This window comes from Capricornis sumatraensis, chromosome 16 (assembly GCF_032405125.1).
Source record: "Capricornis sumatraensis isolate serow.1 chromosome 16, serow.2, whole genome shotgun sequence".
Classification (NCBI taxonomy): Eukaryota; Metazoa; Chordata; class Mammalia; order Artiodactyla; family Bovidae; genus Capricornis; species Capricornis sumatraensis.
The window spans coordinates 51,776,687-51,793,804 of NC_091084.1; the positions used below are offsets into that span (position 1 = coordinate 51,776,687).

The 17,118-nt window shown below is 42.7% G+C and overlaps 1 protein-coding gene across 8 annotated transcripts in view; it reads right to left on the reverse strand.

The window, feature by feature from the left end:
- Positions 1 to 17,118, reverse strand: part of STIM1 (stromal interaction molecule 1) — a 198,358-nt gene that overhangs the window by 23,055 nt on the left and 158,185 nt on the right. For 7 of the 8 annotated variants that reach the window (XM_068989190.1, XM_068989187.1, XM_068989188.1 and 4 more), the window contains 2 exons: positions 15,616 to 15,727; positions 12,042 to 12,157 (listed from right to left, as the gene is read on the reverse strand). The exons of the other annotated variant lie outside the window; for it this stretch is intronic. In XM_068989190.1, the coding sequence (XP_068845291.1) occupies positions 12,042 to 12,157; positions 15,616 to 15,727 (228 nt within the window). The remainder of the gene's footprint in view (positions 1 to 12,041; positions 12,158 to 15,615; positions 15,728 to 17,118) is intronic. 8 annotated transcript variants of the gene reach the window in all.

Genomic DNA, 17,118 nt, shown 5'->3' on the forward strand with positions numbered 1-17,118 from the left:
ATATGACTACTGGAAAAACCATAGCTTTGACTAGATGGACCTTTGTTGGCAAAGTAATGTCTGTTTTTTAATATGCTATCTAGGTTGGTCATAACTTTTCTTCCAAGGAGCAAGCATCTTTTAATTTCATGGCTGCAGTCACCATCTGCAGTGACTTTGAAGCCCCCCAAAATGAAGTCTCTCACTGATTTTACTGTTTCCCCATCTATTTGCCATGAAGTGATGGGACCAGATGCCATGATCTTAGTTTTCTGAAAGTTGAGTTTTAAGCCAACTTTTTCACTCTCCTCTTTCACTTTCATCAAGAGACTCTTTAGCTCACCTTCACTTTCTGCCATAAGGGTGGTGTCATCTGCATATCTGAGGTTATTGATATTTCTCCCGGCAATTTTGATTCCAGCTTGTGCTTCTTCCAGCCCAGCGTTTCTCATGATGTACTCTGCATAGAAGTTAAATAAGCCTTGACGTACTCCTTTCCCAATTTGGAACCAGTCTGTTGTTCCATGTCCAGTTCTAACTGTTGCTTCCTGACCTGCATACAGATTTCTCAAGAGGCTAGTCAGGTGGTCTGGTATTCCCATCTCTTTCAGAATTTTCCACAGTTTGTTGTAGTCCACACAGTCAAACGCTTTGGCATAGTCAATAAAGCAAAAGTAGATACTTTTCTGAAACTCTCTTGCTTTTTTGATGATCCAGTGAATGGTGGCAATTTGATCTCTGATTCCTGTGCCTTTTCTAAATCCAGCTTGAACATCTGGAAGTTCACAGTTCACATACTATTGAAGCTTGGCTTGGAAAATTTTGATATCTAAGGGAATCCCTAATGGTTAACTCTATGTGTCACCTTGACTGGGCTAAGGGGTATCTGGATAGATGATAAAGAATTATTTCTGGGTGTGTCTGTGGAGTTGTCTTCATATGAGATTAATATTTGAATCAGTAGACTGAGTTAAGAAAGAAGGTAATCTTCATTAATGAGGCTGGACATCAACCAATTGTCCACATGGCACTAAGGGTCTGAACAGACCCAAAAGGCAGAGGAAGGGCAAATATGCTCTCCAGCTTGAGTTTACACATTTATATTCCTCTGCCCACCCACATCAGCACTCCTGGCTCTTGGTCTTCAGACTCACAGGGATTCACACACCATCAGCTCCCCTGGTCCTCAGCCTGCAGACTCAGACTGAACTACAACCCTACCTTTCCTGGGTTCCAGCTTATATATGGAAGACTGTGGGACTTCTTGCCCTCCAAGATAGCGTGAATCAATTTTCATAACAAACCTCCTCATATATCTATCTATATATATATACTATTGGTTCTGTTTCTCTGGAGAACCCTAATACAAAAATCTATAAACTACTGTGTCAGGAAAAAAGAAGGAGAAATAGGGAAACTAAGAATCTAGTTTGTGCCTTATTCATGATGTTCTTCTTCCTATCATAACCTGAGTCCCATTCTTCGATTCCTACCACCTTCCCAGCCCACCATAGTTTACAGAGACCTGCCCATTCCTTCTCCTCTGGACTAGGATTCCCTGACCAACCCACTCACTGGACAGCTAAAAACATATATTTTCTCTAAGATTGCCCTGTGTGCTTTTTAGCTTTCATATCAGTCACTGTGGGTTCCTCAGGACCAGGGCACAAGACTTATTTATCTCTGTAGCCTCACACTTAGCATAGAGCCTGACCAGAGCAGGCACTTAGCAAAGGTGGAAAGGAGGCAAAAAGGAAGAAGAAAGGGAGGTTCTAGCAGGAAAGGGTAGGAACAATATAAAGTGCATACAGAAGGCAAATACCAGCTCCTGGGAACAAGAGTCTGGCAGAGTGGGAATTTGATGTATGATGCAGAGAACTCAGAGCTGGTGCTCTGTGACAACCTGGAGGGATGGGGATTCAGGAGGAGGGGACACTTGTATGCCTATGGCTGATTCATGTTGATGTATGGCAAAAAAATCACAATATTGTAAAGTAATTATCCCCAATTAAAATAAGTTAAAGAAAGGAAGAAATGTCTGGCGAGCTGTCCTCACAGCCTCTACGGGAACTCAGCTCTCAGAATCCACCTGTCACCAGTGAACTCAGCCACGGAAAAACTACAGAGGTTTCATGACAGCGGGCATGGCCGGCGAGATGAACACAACTAACCCAGGGAAGATGGTTTGGGCCTGGGGAGCCAAAAGGTGGCAAAATTCCCAGCCTGAGTGCTACAAATAGATTTTAGCAAAATGAGGTCAACTGTTAACACAGTCAGGCTTGAGGCAAGGGAGGAGGGTGTAAACAAATGAGATGCTGACATGTGCACAGAGCGCAGAGTGACAGAATTCTCAGGGTGCCAGTTTTCAGGGTGAGAACGTGAGGCTCCAGTGATTATCACGTTCTGGAATCCCCTCTCCCCACGTATTCTATCTGCTTCTCTACTGCCCACAGTCCCCTGTGCCTGACAGATACAGATACTCACCCCTCACTGCCACAGTAGGTGCTAGGAATTTCTTTTGTCATTTACATAGCCTTCTATGCTGAGGTGTCTGTTTAACCTGTAAGAACTATTTCTGGGCCCTCTTTTCTTCTGATTGTAGCCCCCAAAAAAATGCCTTAGCTGCCCCACCGGTGCACAGATACTACACGGGGAGCAGTTCTCCCCACAGCTAAGCTGAGCCAGACTCTTCCCCTACCTCCCCCCCAAGCCTGTAGCTCTGGAGAGGCCCAGCCTCCTTCTGTGTAACTTCCACCTCTTCCTTGCTGGGCCTTAAGCTGAGTGGCAATGACAGATGAACAAAGCTGTATCTATCCTGAAGGAGCTTCCAGTTTAAAGAGTAACAGACAGGGAAACAGACTGTTATACAGAAAGCAGATATAATTACTTTTCTGCACTCCTGAAACTAACACAATATTGTACTAGTATAATCAATTATACTTTCAATAAAAGAGAGGGAAATCTGAAATAACAAACAAAAAAGCAGGTACAAAGGGCTGTGGATCCCCAGAGGAAATTGGAAAGTAAGAGGGAAGGGTTGAGCATGCCCAGGAAGAGGCTGGAAAGGCATCCTAGAGAAGGAACATAACAAAAAGGAGAAAGCGCCTAAGAACAGAGCAAGCTGTCCCAGAAGGCAGCCCCTCCCGCTCACTGGTGCCTTCTCCTATTACCTGAGCCACTGTGGAAGGAAAACAGGTGCAGTCTTTGTCTTTTCCTCTTCACAAGTCCCCCCAACCCCCATGATTACTGTGCAGGCCTCTTTCTGCACCTTTCTCAGTACTCCTAACAGCATAAAGGGCACCCACCCCTGAGCCCAAGACAGTGATACACACTAACAACAGCAGCTACCACTTAGGGGAAACTGGGACACAGAGAACCTTAGGAATGTGCCCAAGGTCACCAAGTGACTGAGTGATAGAGCCAGTCTGTTTGATTTCAGAGCTGGGACTCTTACATCTTGTCTCCTCTAACAGAAGTGGAGGGTGGGATAATACAGTAGAAAAGAGAGCTGAAATATAAGCTAAAAACCTAGGTTTGAGTCATGGCTCTGCTGTTTAAAACTCGCCTCATTTGAGCCTCAGTGAATCATTTGCTGCCATAATGAGAGATCAGCTGAGACCCCAAACTGAGCACTGTCTTTGGGCCTCTGTGTCTCAGAGCACACCTGACACCGGCACTGTCAGGAGAGCCCCAGCTGGGCCAGCCTAGAGCCAGCTCTGCTGGCGGAAAAGACGGGAAACACCTGCGCTGCTCTGTGGCCCAGGCAGGGAGGGCCGAGCTGTCTTCCTGGTCAGGACTCCAGGCTGAGCCAGTCTGATCCTCCTTCCCTCTTCCCAAGCTCTGAGGCTGCTGCGGGCAGATGGATCCACTCACTCAGCAGACCCTCCAGCTACTACTGTAAACAAAATTGTGATTTGCAATTTCTCAAGCCTCAGGCCGGTGGTGGGATTTCATTAATACTGGGCAAGGTAGCCACAGCTGGCAACTGAAGCCAGCCCAGGTGCTCAGGGGGTGTTCACTGCAAGCCAGTGGGGAGGCCTGAGATCACAGCCTTAACCAGCTCACCCTGGATGCAGAACCCAGGTCCAAGCTAGCACAGGCCATCACTCTAAATCCTGCATGGGTGCTGGACAGGGAAGAGCACTGACTAAGGGTTTTAGTCCACGTGCAAATGGGAAAACAGAACCTAGGGGACACAGGTCAAGGGATTCTCTGCAGGCACCCACCAGGGGCGGCCCACTCTTGCAGAAGTCTCCTGGCAAAGAGCTTCCTAGTATCTTCCTTAGGTTCCAGCTGACAATTTTCTAAATTTTTCTTTAAGAAGCATTAGCAGGAAAGTATAAAAAACAATCTCTGCCATCAGGACAGCTGCTGGATTCATCTTAGCTCCCAGGAGGACACCAACTCTGAGTTCTTGAATGAGAGAGCCAGTAAGAGCCTAAATGACCAAGACCATTCCACAGATGAGGGAAGCCAAATCTAAGCAGGAAAAGTGAACTGCCAAAGGTCACATGATAAGACAAGGGCTGAACACAGAAGTCCTAAAAGTACAGGATACAGGTAGTAAGGGGAAAGAACAGGCCTCCTATCTTTTACACAGAATCCTTATTAACCAAAGGGTTTCTCCCCCAAATCATGGAATGTCACAGCTGAAAGAAGTCATAAGGATCCTTCAGTTCAGTTGTTTCATGATACAAATCAGCAAATATATACTGAGAAAAACAATCTACACAAAAGTCATACAGTGAGGGGCAATTTTGAAAAGAGACCAAGGTGCTTCCCTAGGTTTATAAGAAGTTCTCTAAATGGAAGTCTAAAGGTTATAAAAAATCAAGTTGAAATAATGATGATGGTGATGATGGGAGATATAATCCACATACTCTAAAATTCATTCTTTTAAATTAAACAATTCAGTGATTTTAGTGTATTCACAAGATTGTGCAACCATCAGCACAATTAATTTTAGAACCTTCATCATTATCCCAAAAGAAATCCCATACCCATTACCAGCCACTTCCCATTTCCCACTCACTCTAGCCCCTGCCAGCCACCAATCTTAATTTGATCCCTATGGATTTATCTATTCTGAATATTGCATATAAATGGAATCAAACAATACATGTTCTTGTAGCATGTAATCAGAACTTCACTTCCTTTTATGATTGTTACATTTCATTGTGTTTATATACTACAACTATTTATCCATTCATCCATCAATGTATATATGGGTTGCTTCCACCTCAGCTATTGTGAATAAAGCTGCTATGTACATGTACTTGTTTCAGTACCTGTTTTCAATTTTGGGGTACATTCCCAGGTATGGAATCGCTGAGTTATATGGTAACTACGTTTAACTTTTTGAGGAACAATGAGACTATGTTCTAAAGTAGCTGAACCTTTCTCCTTATAACTAGAAATGTACAAGTGTTCTAATTTCTCCACATCCCTGCCAACACTTACTTTCTGTTCTTTCCTCTGTTTTCACTTTTATTGTAGCTATCCTAGTGGATGTGAAGTATCTTCTTAACTATAGCACCTCTGCTCTGCCTACCTCAGAAAGTTTTCTGCTGACCTCTGATCTCCTTTAGATTAGGTTACAGGCAACCTAGAGGCTAAATGAAATGAGTCTAGGAGAAGATACTCCTGTCTTGGTATCAGCCTAACCCAATTTACTGGGGCTCCCCTTGCTGGCTCTGACCTCCAGGACCCAGTACCATGTACCCAGGATTCTGATTCTCATGCTCTCTAGACCTAGCTGATTTTTCTTTTTTTTTTTTAATTTATTTTAATCGGAGGATAATTACTTTACAATAGTGTACTGGTTTTGCCATACACTGACATGAATCCGCCATGGGTTTACATGTGTTCCCCATCCTGAAACCCCCTCCCTCTTCCCTCCCCATCCCATCCCTCTGGGTTATCCCAGTGCACCAGTCCCGAGCACCCTGTATCATGCATCAAACCTGGACTGGCGATTCATTTCATATATGATATTATACATGTTTCAATGCCATTCTCCCAAATCATCACACCATTGCCCTCTCCCACAGAGTCCAAAAGACTTTTCTATACATCTGTGTCTCTTTTGCTATCTCGCATACAGGGTTATCGTTACCATCTTTCTCAATTCCATATATATGCATTAGTATACTGTATTGGTGTTTTTCTTTCTGGCTTACTTCACTCTATATAATAGGCTTCAGTTTCATCCACCTCATTAGAACTGATTCAAATGTATTCTTTTTAATGGCTGAGTAATATTCCATTGTGTATATGTACCACAGCTTTCTTATCCATTTGTCTGCTGATGGGCATCTAGGTTGCTTCCATGTCCTGGCTATTATAAACAGTGCTGCAATAAACATTGGAGTACATGTGTCTCTTTCAATTCTGGTTTCCTCACTGTATATGCCCAGCAGTGGGATTGCTGGGTCATATGGCAGCTCTATTTCCAGTTTTTCAAGGAATCGCCACACTGTTCTCCATAGTGGCTGTACTAGTTTGCATTCCCACCAACAGTGTAAGAGGGTTCCCTTTTCTCCACACCTTCTCCAGCATTTATTGCTTGTAGACTTTTGGATAGCAGCCATTCTGACTGGCATGAAATGGTACCTTATTGTGATTTTGATCTGCATTTCTCTGATAATGAGTGATGTTGAGCATCTTTTCATGGGTTTGTTAGCCATCTGCATCTTCTTTGGAGAAATGTCTGTTTAGTTCTTTGGCCCACTTTTTGATTGGGTTGTTTATTTTTCTGGAATTGAGCTGCAGGAGTTGCTTGTATATTTTTGAGATTAATTCTTTTATGGGTTGCTTCATTTGCTATTATTTTCTCCCATTCTGAAGGCTGTCTTTTCACCTTGCTTATAGTTTCCTTTGTTGTGCAGAAGCTTTTAATTTTAATTAGATCCCATTTGTTCATTTTTGCTTTTATTTCCAGAATTCTGGGACGTGGATCATAGAGGATCCTGCTCTGGTTTATGTTGGAGAGTGTTTTGCCTATGTTCTCCTCTAGGAATTTTATAGTTTCTGGTCTTACATTTAGATCTTTAATCCATTTTGAGTTTATTTTTGTGTATGGTGTTAGAAAGTATGCTAGTTTCATTCTTTTACAAGTGATTGACCAGTTTTCCCGGCACCACTTGTTAAAGAGATTGTCTTTTCTCCATTGTATAACCTTTTCTCCTTTATCAAAGATAAGGTGTCCATAGGTGCGTGGATTTATCTCTGGGCTTTCTCTTTTGTTCCATTGATCTATATTTCTGTCTTTGTGCCAGCCATACTGTCTTGATGACTGTGGCCTTGTAGTAGAGCCTGAAGTCAGGCAGGTTGATTCCTCCAGTTCCATTCTTCTTTCTCAAGATTGCTTTGGCTATTCGAGGTTTTTTGTATTTCCATACAAATCGTGAAATTATTTGTTCTAGTTCTCTGAAAAATACCGTTGGTAGCTTGATAGGGATTGCATTGAATCTATAGATTGCTTTGGGCAGCATACTCATTTTCACTATATGGATTCTTTCAATCCATGAACACAGTATATTTCTCCATCTATTTATGTCCCCTTTGATTTCTTTCACCAGTGTTTTATAGTTTTCTATATATAGGTCTTTTGTTTCTTTAGGTAGATATCTTCCTAAGTATTTTATTCTTTTCGTTGCAATGATGAATGGAATTGTTTCCTTAATTTCTCTTTCTGCTTTCTCATTGTTAGTGTATAGGAATGCAAGGGATTTCTGTGTGTTGATTTTATATCCTGCAACTTTACTATATTCATTGATTAGCTCTAGTAATTTTCTGGTGGAGTCTTTAGGGTTTTCTGTGTAGAGGATCATGTCATCTGCAAATAGTGAGGGTTTTACTTCTTCTTTTCCAATTTGGATTCCTTTTATTTCTTTTTCTGCTCTGATTGCTGTGGCCAAAACTTCCAAAACTATGTTGAATAGTAGTGGTGAAAGTGGGCACCCTTGTCTTGTTCCTGACTTTAGGGGAAATGCTTTCAATATTTCACCATTGAGGATAATGTTTGATGTGGGTTTGTCATATATAGCTTTTATTATGTTGAGGTATGTTCCTTCTATTCCTGCTTTCTGGAGAGTTTTATCATAAATGGAGGTTGGATTTTGTCAAAGGCTTTCTCTGCATCTATTGAGATAATCATATGGCTTTTATTTTTCAGTTTGTTAATGTGGTGAATTACATTCATTGATTTGTGGATATTGAAGAATCCTTGCATCCCTGGGATAAAGCCCACTTGGTCATGGTGAATGATCTTTTTAATGTGTTGTTGGATTCTGATTGCTAGAGTTTTGTTAAGGACTTTTGCATCTATGTTCATCAGCAATATTGGCCTGTAGTTTTCTCTTTTTTGTGGCATCTTTGTCAGGTTTTGGTATTAGGGTGATGGTGGCCTCATAGAATGAGTTTGGAAGTTTACCTTCCTCTGCAATTTTCTGGAGAGTTTGAGTAGGATAGGTGTTAGCTCTTCTCTAAATTTTTGGTAGAATTCAGCTGTGAAGCCATCTGGACCTGGGCTTTTGTTTGCTGGAAGATTTCTGATTACAGTTTCAATTTCTTTGCTTGTGATGGGTCTGTTAAGATTTCCTATTTCTTCCTGGTTCAGTTTTGAAAAGTTGCACTTTTCTAAGAATTTGTCCATTTCTTCCAAGTTGTCCATTACATTGGCATATAGTTGCTAATAATGGTCTTATGATCCTCCATATTTTTGTGTTGTCTGTTGTGATCTCTCCATTTTCATTTCTAATTTTGTTGATTTGATTTTTCTCCCTTTGTTTCTTGATGAGTCTGGCTAATGGTTTGTCAATTTTATTTATCTTCTCAAAGAACCAGCTTTTGGCTTTGTTGATTTTTGCTCTGGTCTCTTATGTTTCTTTTGCATTTATTTCTGCCCTAATTTTTAAGCTTTCTTTCCTTCTACTATCCCTAGGGTTCTTCATTTCTTCCTTTTCTAGTTGCTTGAGGTGTAGAGTTAGGTTATTTATTTGACTTTTTTTCTTGTTTCTTGAGGTAAGCCTGTATTGCTATGAACCTTCCCCTTCGCACTACTTTTATAGTGTCCCATAGGTTTGGGGTTGTTGTGTTTTCATTTTCATTCGTTTCTGTGCATATTTTGATTTCTTCTGTGATCTGTTAGTTGTTCAGCAACATGTTGTTCAGCCTCCATATGTTGGAATTTTTAATAGTTTTTCTCCTGTAATTGACATCTAATCTTACTGCATTATGGTCAGAAAAGATGCTTGGAATTATTTCAATTTTTTTGAACTTACCAAGGCTAGATTTATGGCCCAGGATATGATCTATCCTGGAGAAGGTTCCGTGTGTGCTTGAGAAAAAGGTGATTTTTCCATTTGTAATTCTTACTTACTTTAACCTGTTTCTAACACACCCTTTCAGATATGGTAAATACTATTTCGATACAGACCGTGTGTATGCCACATTGCTTCAGTCGTGTCTGACTCTTTGCAACCCTATAGACTGTAGCCCGCCAGGCTTCTCTGTTCATGGGATTCTCCAGGCAAGAATACTGGAGTGGGTTGCCATTTCCTTTTCCAGGGGATCTTCCTGAACCAGGGATCAAACCCACATCTCTTACATCTTATGTCTCCTGCACTGGCGGGTGGATTCTTTACCATTAGCACTAGCTGTGTTAACAGTCTATTAGTATATCTCAGAAGACTAAAGAAGATTTCAGGCTGCCAAAGGCCTCCCCCTAACTGCAGGGTAACATGGGAGAGCCTCTGAAAAAATAACCTAGCTTTCACTGCTGGGTTTGATTCTTCTGATATAGTTTTGCTGGTGTATACAAAGAGAGGGGGGTAGGCTGTTAATAAAGAAAGTTTAATAAGGCCACTTCCCATTTTTCAAGAGTCAACTCAAGAGTGATCCTCTCCATAAAACTTCTCGGTCTCCAACTGAAAACTCCTCCCTACTTTGTGCTCCCATCTGAACTATGGAATGACTTACATGACTGTTATACCACTGTATCTGTCGACCATTTATTTAATTTGTTGACATGCCAATGTTCATTTAGATGGAACTTCTTGAGAGAAGAGACTGTCAGTTAGTGGTGCACAGTAGGTGCTTTAAAAAGGTTGGTAGATGAATAAAAGGCCATTGCTCAGTACAGAGGGTGGGCCTCACAATTAGAGCCTTCATTGTGTCATTTATTTAAAACTTATAAATGAATGATAAGAAAAAATGTGTCCTAGGACCTAAAAGGCTTCCCTGGTGGCTTACACAGTAAAGAATCCACCTGCGATGCAGGAGAGCTGGGTTTGATCCCTGGGTTGGGAAGATCCCCTGGAGGAGGGCATGGTAACCCACTCCAGTATTCTTGCCTGGAGAATCCTCATAGACAGAGAGGCCTGGTGGGCTACAGTCCATGGGGTCGCAAAGAGTCAGACATGACTGAGTGACTAAACACATAGAACAAGACCAAAAAAGGCAACAAAGCGGATGAAAACGGTCTTCTCCCATGTTGCTCTGTTTCACACTTACAAAAGGTAGAGACCTTCTGAAGAAGACAAAACTATGGAGAGGTAAAGAAAAAAAAAAATCAATGATTGCCAGGGGTTGAGGAAGAAAGAAGGATAAACAGGTGGAGCACAGAGGATCTTTAGGGCAGTGAAAAACCATTCTGTCTGACACCACACAGGTGGATACAACTCATTATATATTTGTCCAAACCCACAGACTGCACAACACCAAGAGTGAATCTTAATGTAAACTATGGACTCAGGGTGATAACGCTGTGTCGGTGTAGGTTCAGCAGTTGTTACAAATCTACCACTGTGGTGAAGATGTTTTTAATGGGGAAGGCTGTGCATGTATGGGGGCAGAAGCGTATGGAAAATCTCTGTACCTTCCACTCAATTTTGATGTGAACCTAAATCTACTCAAAAAAATAAAGTCTAGGGACTTCCCCAGTGGTACAGTGGTTAAGACTCTGCTTCCACTGCAGTGGCATGGGTTCAACCCCCGTTAAGGGAACTAGGATCCCACATACCATGCAGCATGGCTAAAAGAGAAAAAAAAATTTGTTTAATGTTTTAAATTAAAAAATAAAAATAGGGAATTTCTTGGTGGTTAAGACTCGGGCTTTCACTACTGTGGGTCTGAGTTTGATCCCTGGTTGGGGAACTAAGATCCCACAAGCCGTGTGGCTAAAAACTAAAATAAACAAATCTTAAAAAATAATAAAATAAAAATAAAGTCTATTAAAGCTTTTTTAAACCAAAAAATTATGGACCTATCCACCTCTATTGAGACATCAGCTGGGGTATTTGTCAAGCCAAACGCACAGACAGGGAAATGTCACACTGCCACTGACCCTGCCTGCCTGCGGCTTCTCTGGACTGGTGTTGGGCTTCAAAGTATCCTGCTGCTGGCATCCTCCACTGGGGTCAGGCTGGTGCCAACAGCTCCCAAAGGACACAGAGTAGGCCTGAAGGGCCTTCTGGTCAAGGCAAATTTTCTAAGAAATTTTACTACTCTGTGTTGAGTTCACTTAGGATAAAAAAGGATGGCAAGGTTGATCATTCCCACCTGACAGATGTTCAGGAGCTGAAGCACCTAATCCCCTCAGCTGACCCTGGGCTGAAGAGACCAACCTGCCCTAGTCTAAGTGTATCTTTGTTGCTTCAGTGAAAGCCTGCTTAGCCCTGTCTGGTTGTTCAAGGACACGAAATGTTCAGCAGTCAGTCCATGGCCTCTGCACGTCCACAGCGGCAGCAGGAACAGCTAGACGGCACTCAGCCGGCTTCAGGTTGTTATCCCTGAGCATACCATTCATATTTAGTGTCTGCATTCTCACTCAGGTTGTCTTCTCCACCTAGACTGGCCTCTCCTGCCTCCTCCATGGAATAAAGCCCTACCCATCTTTAAAGGCAGAGGTCACATGCCACCTCTCTTATAGAATGCCTTCTTTAACCTTCTGATGTACCTCTCTAGAACAATCATTTTATCCCTTTGGGGCAGACCCAGGACCTCAACCCAGCCTTGGGGTCCATGGCACATCAGCAGCCTTCCCTCTCCCCAGGACTCACAGAGAGGAGGCCCAAAGAGCACCGTGTCCAGGGCCTTCAGCTGCAGCTTCTGCCGATGGCTCCGGTCTGTCATCTTCAACACAGTCCCTGTCATGGTGGTATTGGTTACAGCGAGCCTGTGGGGGCAAACAGCAGGGGCTCAGTTCCCTGCCGGCAAAGCAGGAAGGATCCTGGTAGGATTACCCACCTCCCCCAGGAACACTTCCATGAATTCTAGCTCCTGGTGCTTGCTCCCGTCTTCACTCTAGTATACGGGTCAACACCAGTGGATCTCAACAAGCAGTAAATAGAGCACGTAACATTCACCAAGAATTTCTTCACCTTTCTCCCCATGTCCATCATCTCCTGAATATCATATTTTCTAAGATTAACTACCTGTGACCATTCCCATACTCAACTGTAAATTTTCTGTTGTGCCTCTCCTCCCAGGGATTATCCACCAAACACCTGTCTCCACACTCCCACCATCTGTAAATGCATTCTCCTGTCCAGCCCAGGTCAAAATGTTATGCCATATGACCCAGGGATTCTGAGGGCCTCTGAATTTACCTGATTCTAACTGTCATTAAATATAAATCTGCTGACAAAAGAGCATTGCATTAGTCTTGTCATCTTGTATTTGAGTAATAGTAATTGACTCTCAATCACATTACTATAGCTTTTATATTCTTCAATCATACTGTTAATAATAACTTAATAAGAGAGGACCTATAAACAAGGAAATGATATAGGAAAAACTGGACTTTTGTTTCTCTTCTGCTCGAATTTAGTGGGTATAGAGGGGAGAGGAGTATAAGACATGAAAGGTTGAAAAACCACTGGTCTGGGTCCCGCAAGTGAGGATGATCTACTATACTATGGTTTGTGCTCTTTTCTGATTCATAGCTTTGTTTCCCTAGATAAAGAAAAGCTTCTGACATCAGTGTGTCATTTACACTCCTGCCTGGGCATGCAGGCATAGTTACTTCTTTCTCTAGTCCTGGGAAGCAACCAAGCCCATCTATAAAACAGGCAGTGAGATACCCTGATGTGGGTGAGGGTGGGGTAGGGGTGGGGATGGTCAGGAGATCCAGCTTCTGGCCCCAGCTCCATCAATGATTCACTTGTCTGACATAAGCTGCTTAATCTCTTCCCTGGGGCCTCAATTTCCTTCTGTGTAAACTTAAGTAAATCCGATGCTTCCTACAAACTTGGGAGTTCTTGGGGCACTCTTTAGAGCACCTCTAACAAGTGGTGGCTCAGAGGTTAAAGCATCTGCCTCCAATACGGGAGACCCGGGTTCAATCCCTGGGTCGGGAAGATCCCTTGGAGAAGGAAATGGCAATCCACTCCAGTATTCTTGCCTGGAGAATCCCATGGACGGAGAAGCCTAGTAGGTTACAGTCCATGGGGTCGCAGAGTCGGACACGACTGAGCGACTTCACCTCATCAACAAGTGTACTGGCCTTCATCTAACTGATCAAAGTAAGTATCACCTTTTCTACAGTCTATTTGTCAAAGAAACCTATGAATTTCTAAGCAACGAGAAATGAGAAAGGAACTAACATTTATTAAGCAGCTGCGTATCTCATACTATTCTGACACTTTACATACAATACCTCATTTAGTCCCCACACTTTAGGAACCCAGTTCTTTTATTAGCTCCACTTTACAGATAAGAAAACTGAGACTTCGTGATAAGTAATTTGCCCAAAGTCACACAGCAAGTAAGTGGCAAAGGCAGGATTCAACCCAAATCTGCTAGATTCATCCCATTATACCATGCTGCCTAGTGATAGGACTAGAAAAACACCCCCACTCCACCCCACACTCCCTGCTCTGAAGGCTCCATGCTTCCTACTGTCACTGAGGTACCACAGTTTGGCTGCCTCTACCCCTGTGCCCAGCCTGGCTGGGTCTGGTCTCAGATCTAATCCTAGTCACAGAATGGCCAAGTGAGCTCACTACCTGAGAACTGATTCCTCATCTATGTTTTCCAGTTTAATCCAAGCCATTGCCATTCTTCAAGATGGAATGGGTCAGGGATCCACAAGGTAATACTGCTATTTCCATGAGAAAGAACCTAAATCCTGGAGCTTCATGGTTTAATTGTTTCAATCTGTTTAATTGTCTGTCTCTTCCACTAAACATGGAGTTCCTCAAGGCCAATGTGAGGTCTAATGTGTTTCTTTGTCCTCAGGGCCCAGGAGAGAGCACGGCACAGGGTATGCTTGGTAAAGTGTTGTTAAATAGAACTACACTGAGTATTTCCAGGATCCCTATTTTCAACTACATGGGGCAAGAGGAAGATGCAGTGAAGAAAACAGGGCAGCTCTGCAACTTACTGGCTTTGATAAATCATAAAATATTTGAAATTCAGTTTGCTTGCCCAAAAGTTGGGATAATTCCTTCCTCCCAGAATAGTGGGAATCAACTGAAATAACAGGTAGGAAAGAAACTCTATAAAGGGATGTACAAACATTAAGATTATTACTCTCTCTAGAGTAGGGAGAAGCCATGAAGAAGAGGCTGTGGGCAGCAGAAGAGGGACCAGCCGGCTCAGCTTAGCCTGGACAGCACTGCCCGGTAGCTCTATGGCTGGAGGCTGCAATGTGTGGACATTCCAACAGCTTCACCTTCCCCTTTTTCCTTTGCTGAAGCTCATAAACAGATGCACCTACATAATAAGATGACAGAGTATACATAATGAGCACTTACCAAACAGTAAGCCCTTTGAGGGGAAGGGCAACTTGTTGCCATCTTTATTCCCAGCACCCAGCACAAGTGCTTGGCACAGAACAGGTACCCAGTAAATATTGATTGAATGAATAAGTAAATGGATTAATCACTGGATGACATACGGCACTAGGTGACATAACAAGAAGTCCAAGCAGCTCTAGCCCCTCCCCACACCACCCCAAGTCCTAGCATACTGTATCTATAAGAGAGGCAGAGTTAGGACACAGCAGTTGTTGGAACATTCATTCCAGAGAGGAGGCTGGGGCCAATGCTAGTTGGCCCCCATCTCTGTACCATTTTTTAAGAGTAGATAAACTGTATATGGGTAATTTAGGGGACGTTAAAGGAACCCCAGGGCCCCAGTGCCCCAGACAATGAAAGAAACAGCTGCTGGGGGGAGCCAGCTGAAGAAAAGAGAAGCAGCACAGGCTTTGAAGTCTACCCAGATCTAGGTTCAAATCACAGTTTTGCCTCTAACGAGCCATGTGACCTTGGAAAAGTTACTTAGCCAGGTTTATCACCTAGACACAATAATATCTACCTTACAGGACTGATGTAAGAATTAAATGATACTGTATATAAAGTGTTGAGTAGAGTGCCTGGCATGTACTAAGTACTCAATAAATGGCAGCCATTAGTACTCTTCTCAGGATTGATAGAAATATTAAATAAGAGAATAGATGTGAAGTGCCCATTATGCTTTATAGCAACTACACAATAAATGTGAGAAAAGAAGTCTACAAATTCTGCCCTGAAAGGAGTGAAACTTCACTTAACACGTGAGAGCAAACTGAAGGCAGGCCAACCCCAGCCCATTCCCTACACCCCAAGTGAGAAAACCCACCCTCCTCCTGACCTTGGCATGGCATGGCCACTGAGCTGCAGCTTCCGGAAGGTCTCCTCATACTGAGGCAGCTCCACATACGTGATCAGCCACTGCACCACCTCATCCACGGTCCAGTTGTATACTGCAGGAAGAGATAAGTAAAGCCATGATTCCAGAATGCAACTTACTGTCACAGTCACAGTAACCTTAACACTCGCCACATCTACGTGTTTTCTCCCATAAAATCCTAACTATGAAAGGAATACATACAGTACTTTTTGTTTTCTTGGGCTCCAAAATCTCTGCTGACGGTGACTGCAGCCATGAAATTAAAATACGCTTGTTCCTTGGAAGAAAAGCTATGACCAATGACCAATCTAGACAGCATATTAAAAAGCAGAGACATTACTTTGACAACAAAGGTCTGTCTAGTAAAACCTATAGTTTTTCCAGTAATCATGCATGGATGTGAGAATTGGACCATTAAGAAAGCTGAGTGCTGAAGAATTCATGCTTTTGAACTGTGGTGTTGGAGAAGACTCTTCAGAGTCCCTTGGTCTGCAAGAAGATCAAATCAGTCAATCCCAAAGGAAATCCACCCTGAATATTCACTGGAAGGACTGATGCTGAAGCTGAAGCTCCAATACTTTGGCCACATGATGTGAAGAACTGACTCACTGGAAAAGACCCTGATGTTGGGAAAGATTGAAGGCTGGAGGAGAAGGGGACGACTGTGGACGAGATGGTTGGATGGCATCATCGACTCAATGGACATGAGTTTGAGCAAGCTCCAGGAGCTAGTGATGGACAGGGAAGCCTGGTGTGGTGCAACCAATGGGGTCACAAAGAGCTGGACACAACTGAGCAAGTGAACTAAACTGAACTGATAGGGAATGGATTTTTTCTTGTACTATCCTGGTGTATCTGGGATAAAATAATCCTGAATTACTCTATCATGACTTCCCTGGTGGCTCAGACGGTAAAAGCATCTGCCTACGATGCGGGAGACCCGGGTTCGATCCCTGGGTTGGGAAGATCCCCTGGAGAAGGAAATGGCAACCCATGCCATCCTTGCCTGGAAAATCCCATGGAGAGAGGAGCCTGGAAGGCTATAGTCCATGGGGTCACAAAGAGTAGGACATGACTGAGCAACTTCACATCATTTCACTTCATATTATATTATATATTTTTATAATAATAATAAAATGATACTAATAGAATCCATCATTTACATAAACTTACTTTATAACAGGAACTGTGCTAAGCACTTCACATATATGAGCTCACTAATCTTTTTTACAACTATGTAAAGGATATATACCATTTTACCCCTATTTTACAGATGAAGAAACTGAGGCACAAAAAGGTTATGTAACTTTCCCAAAATTATCCAGCCAGGAACTGGTAAATACTGAACTCAAGCAGTCTGGCTTCATGACTTCCCCTGGCCATTATGTCATAAACATCATATGTATATAACATTCTTTAATTTATATAAGAATATACATGGAGGTTATTTATACACACACACAC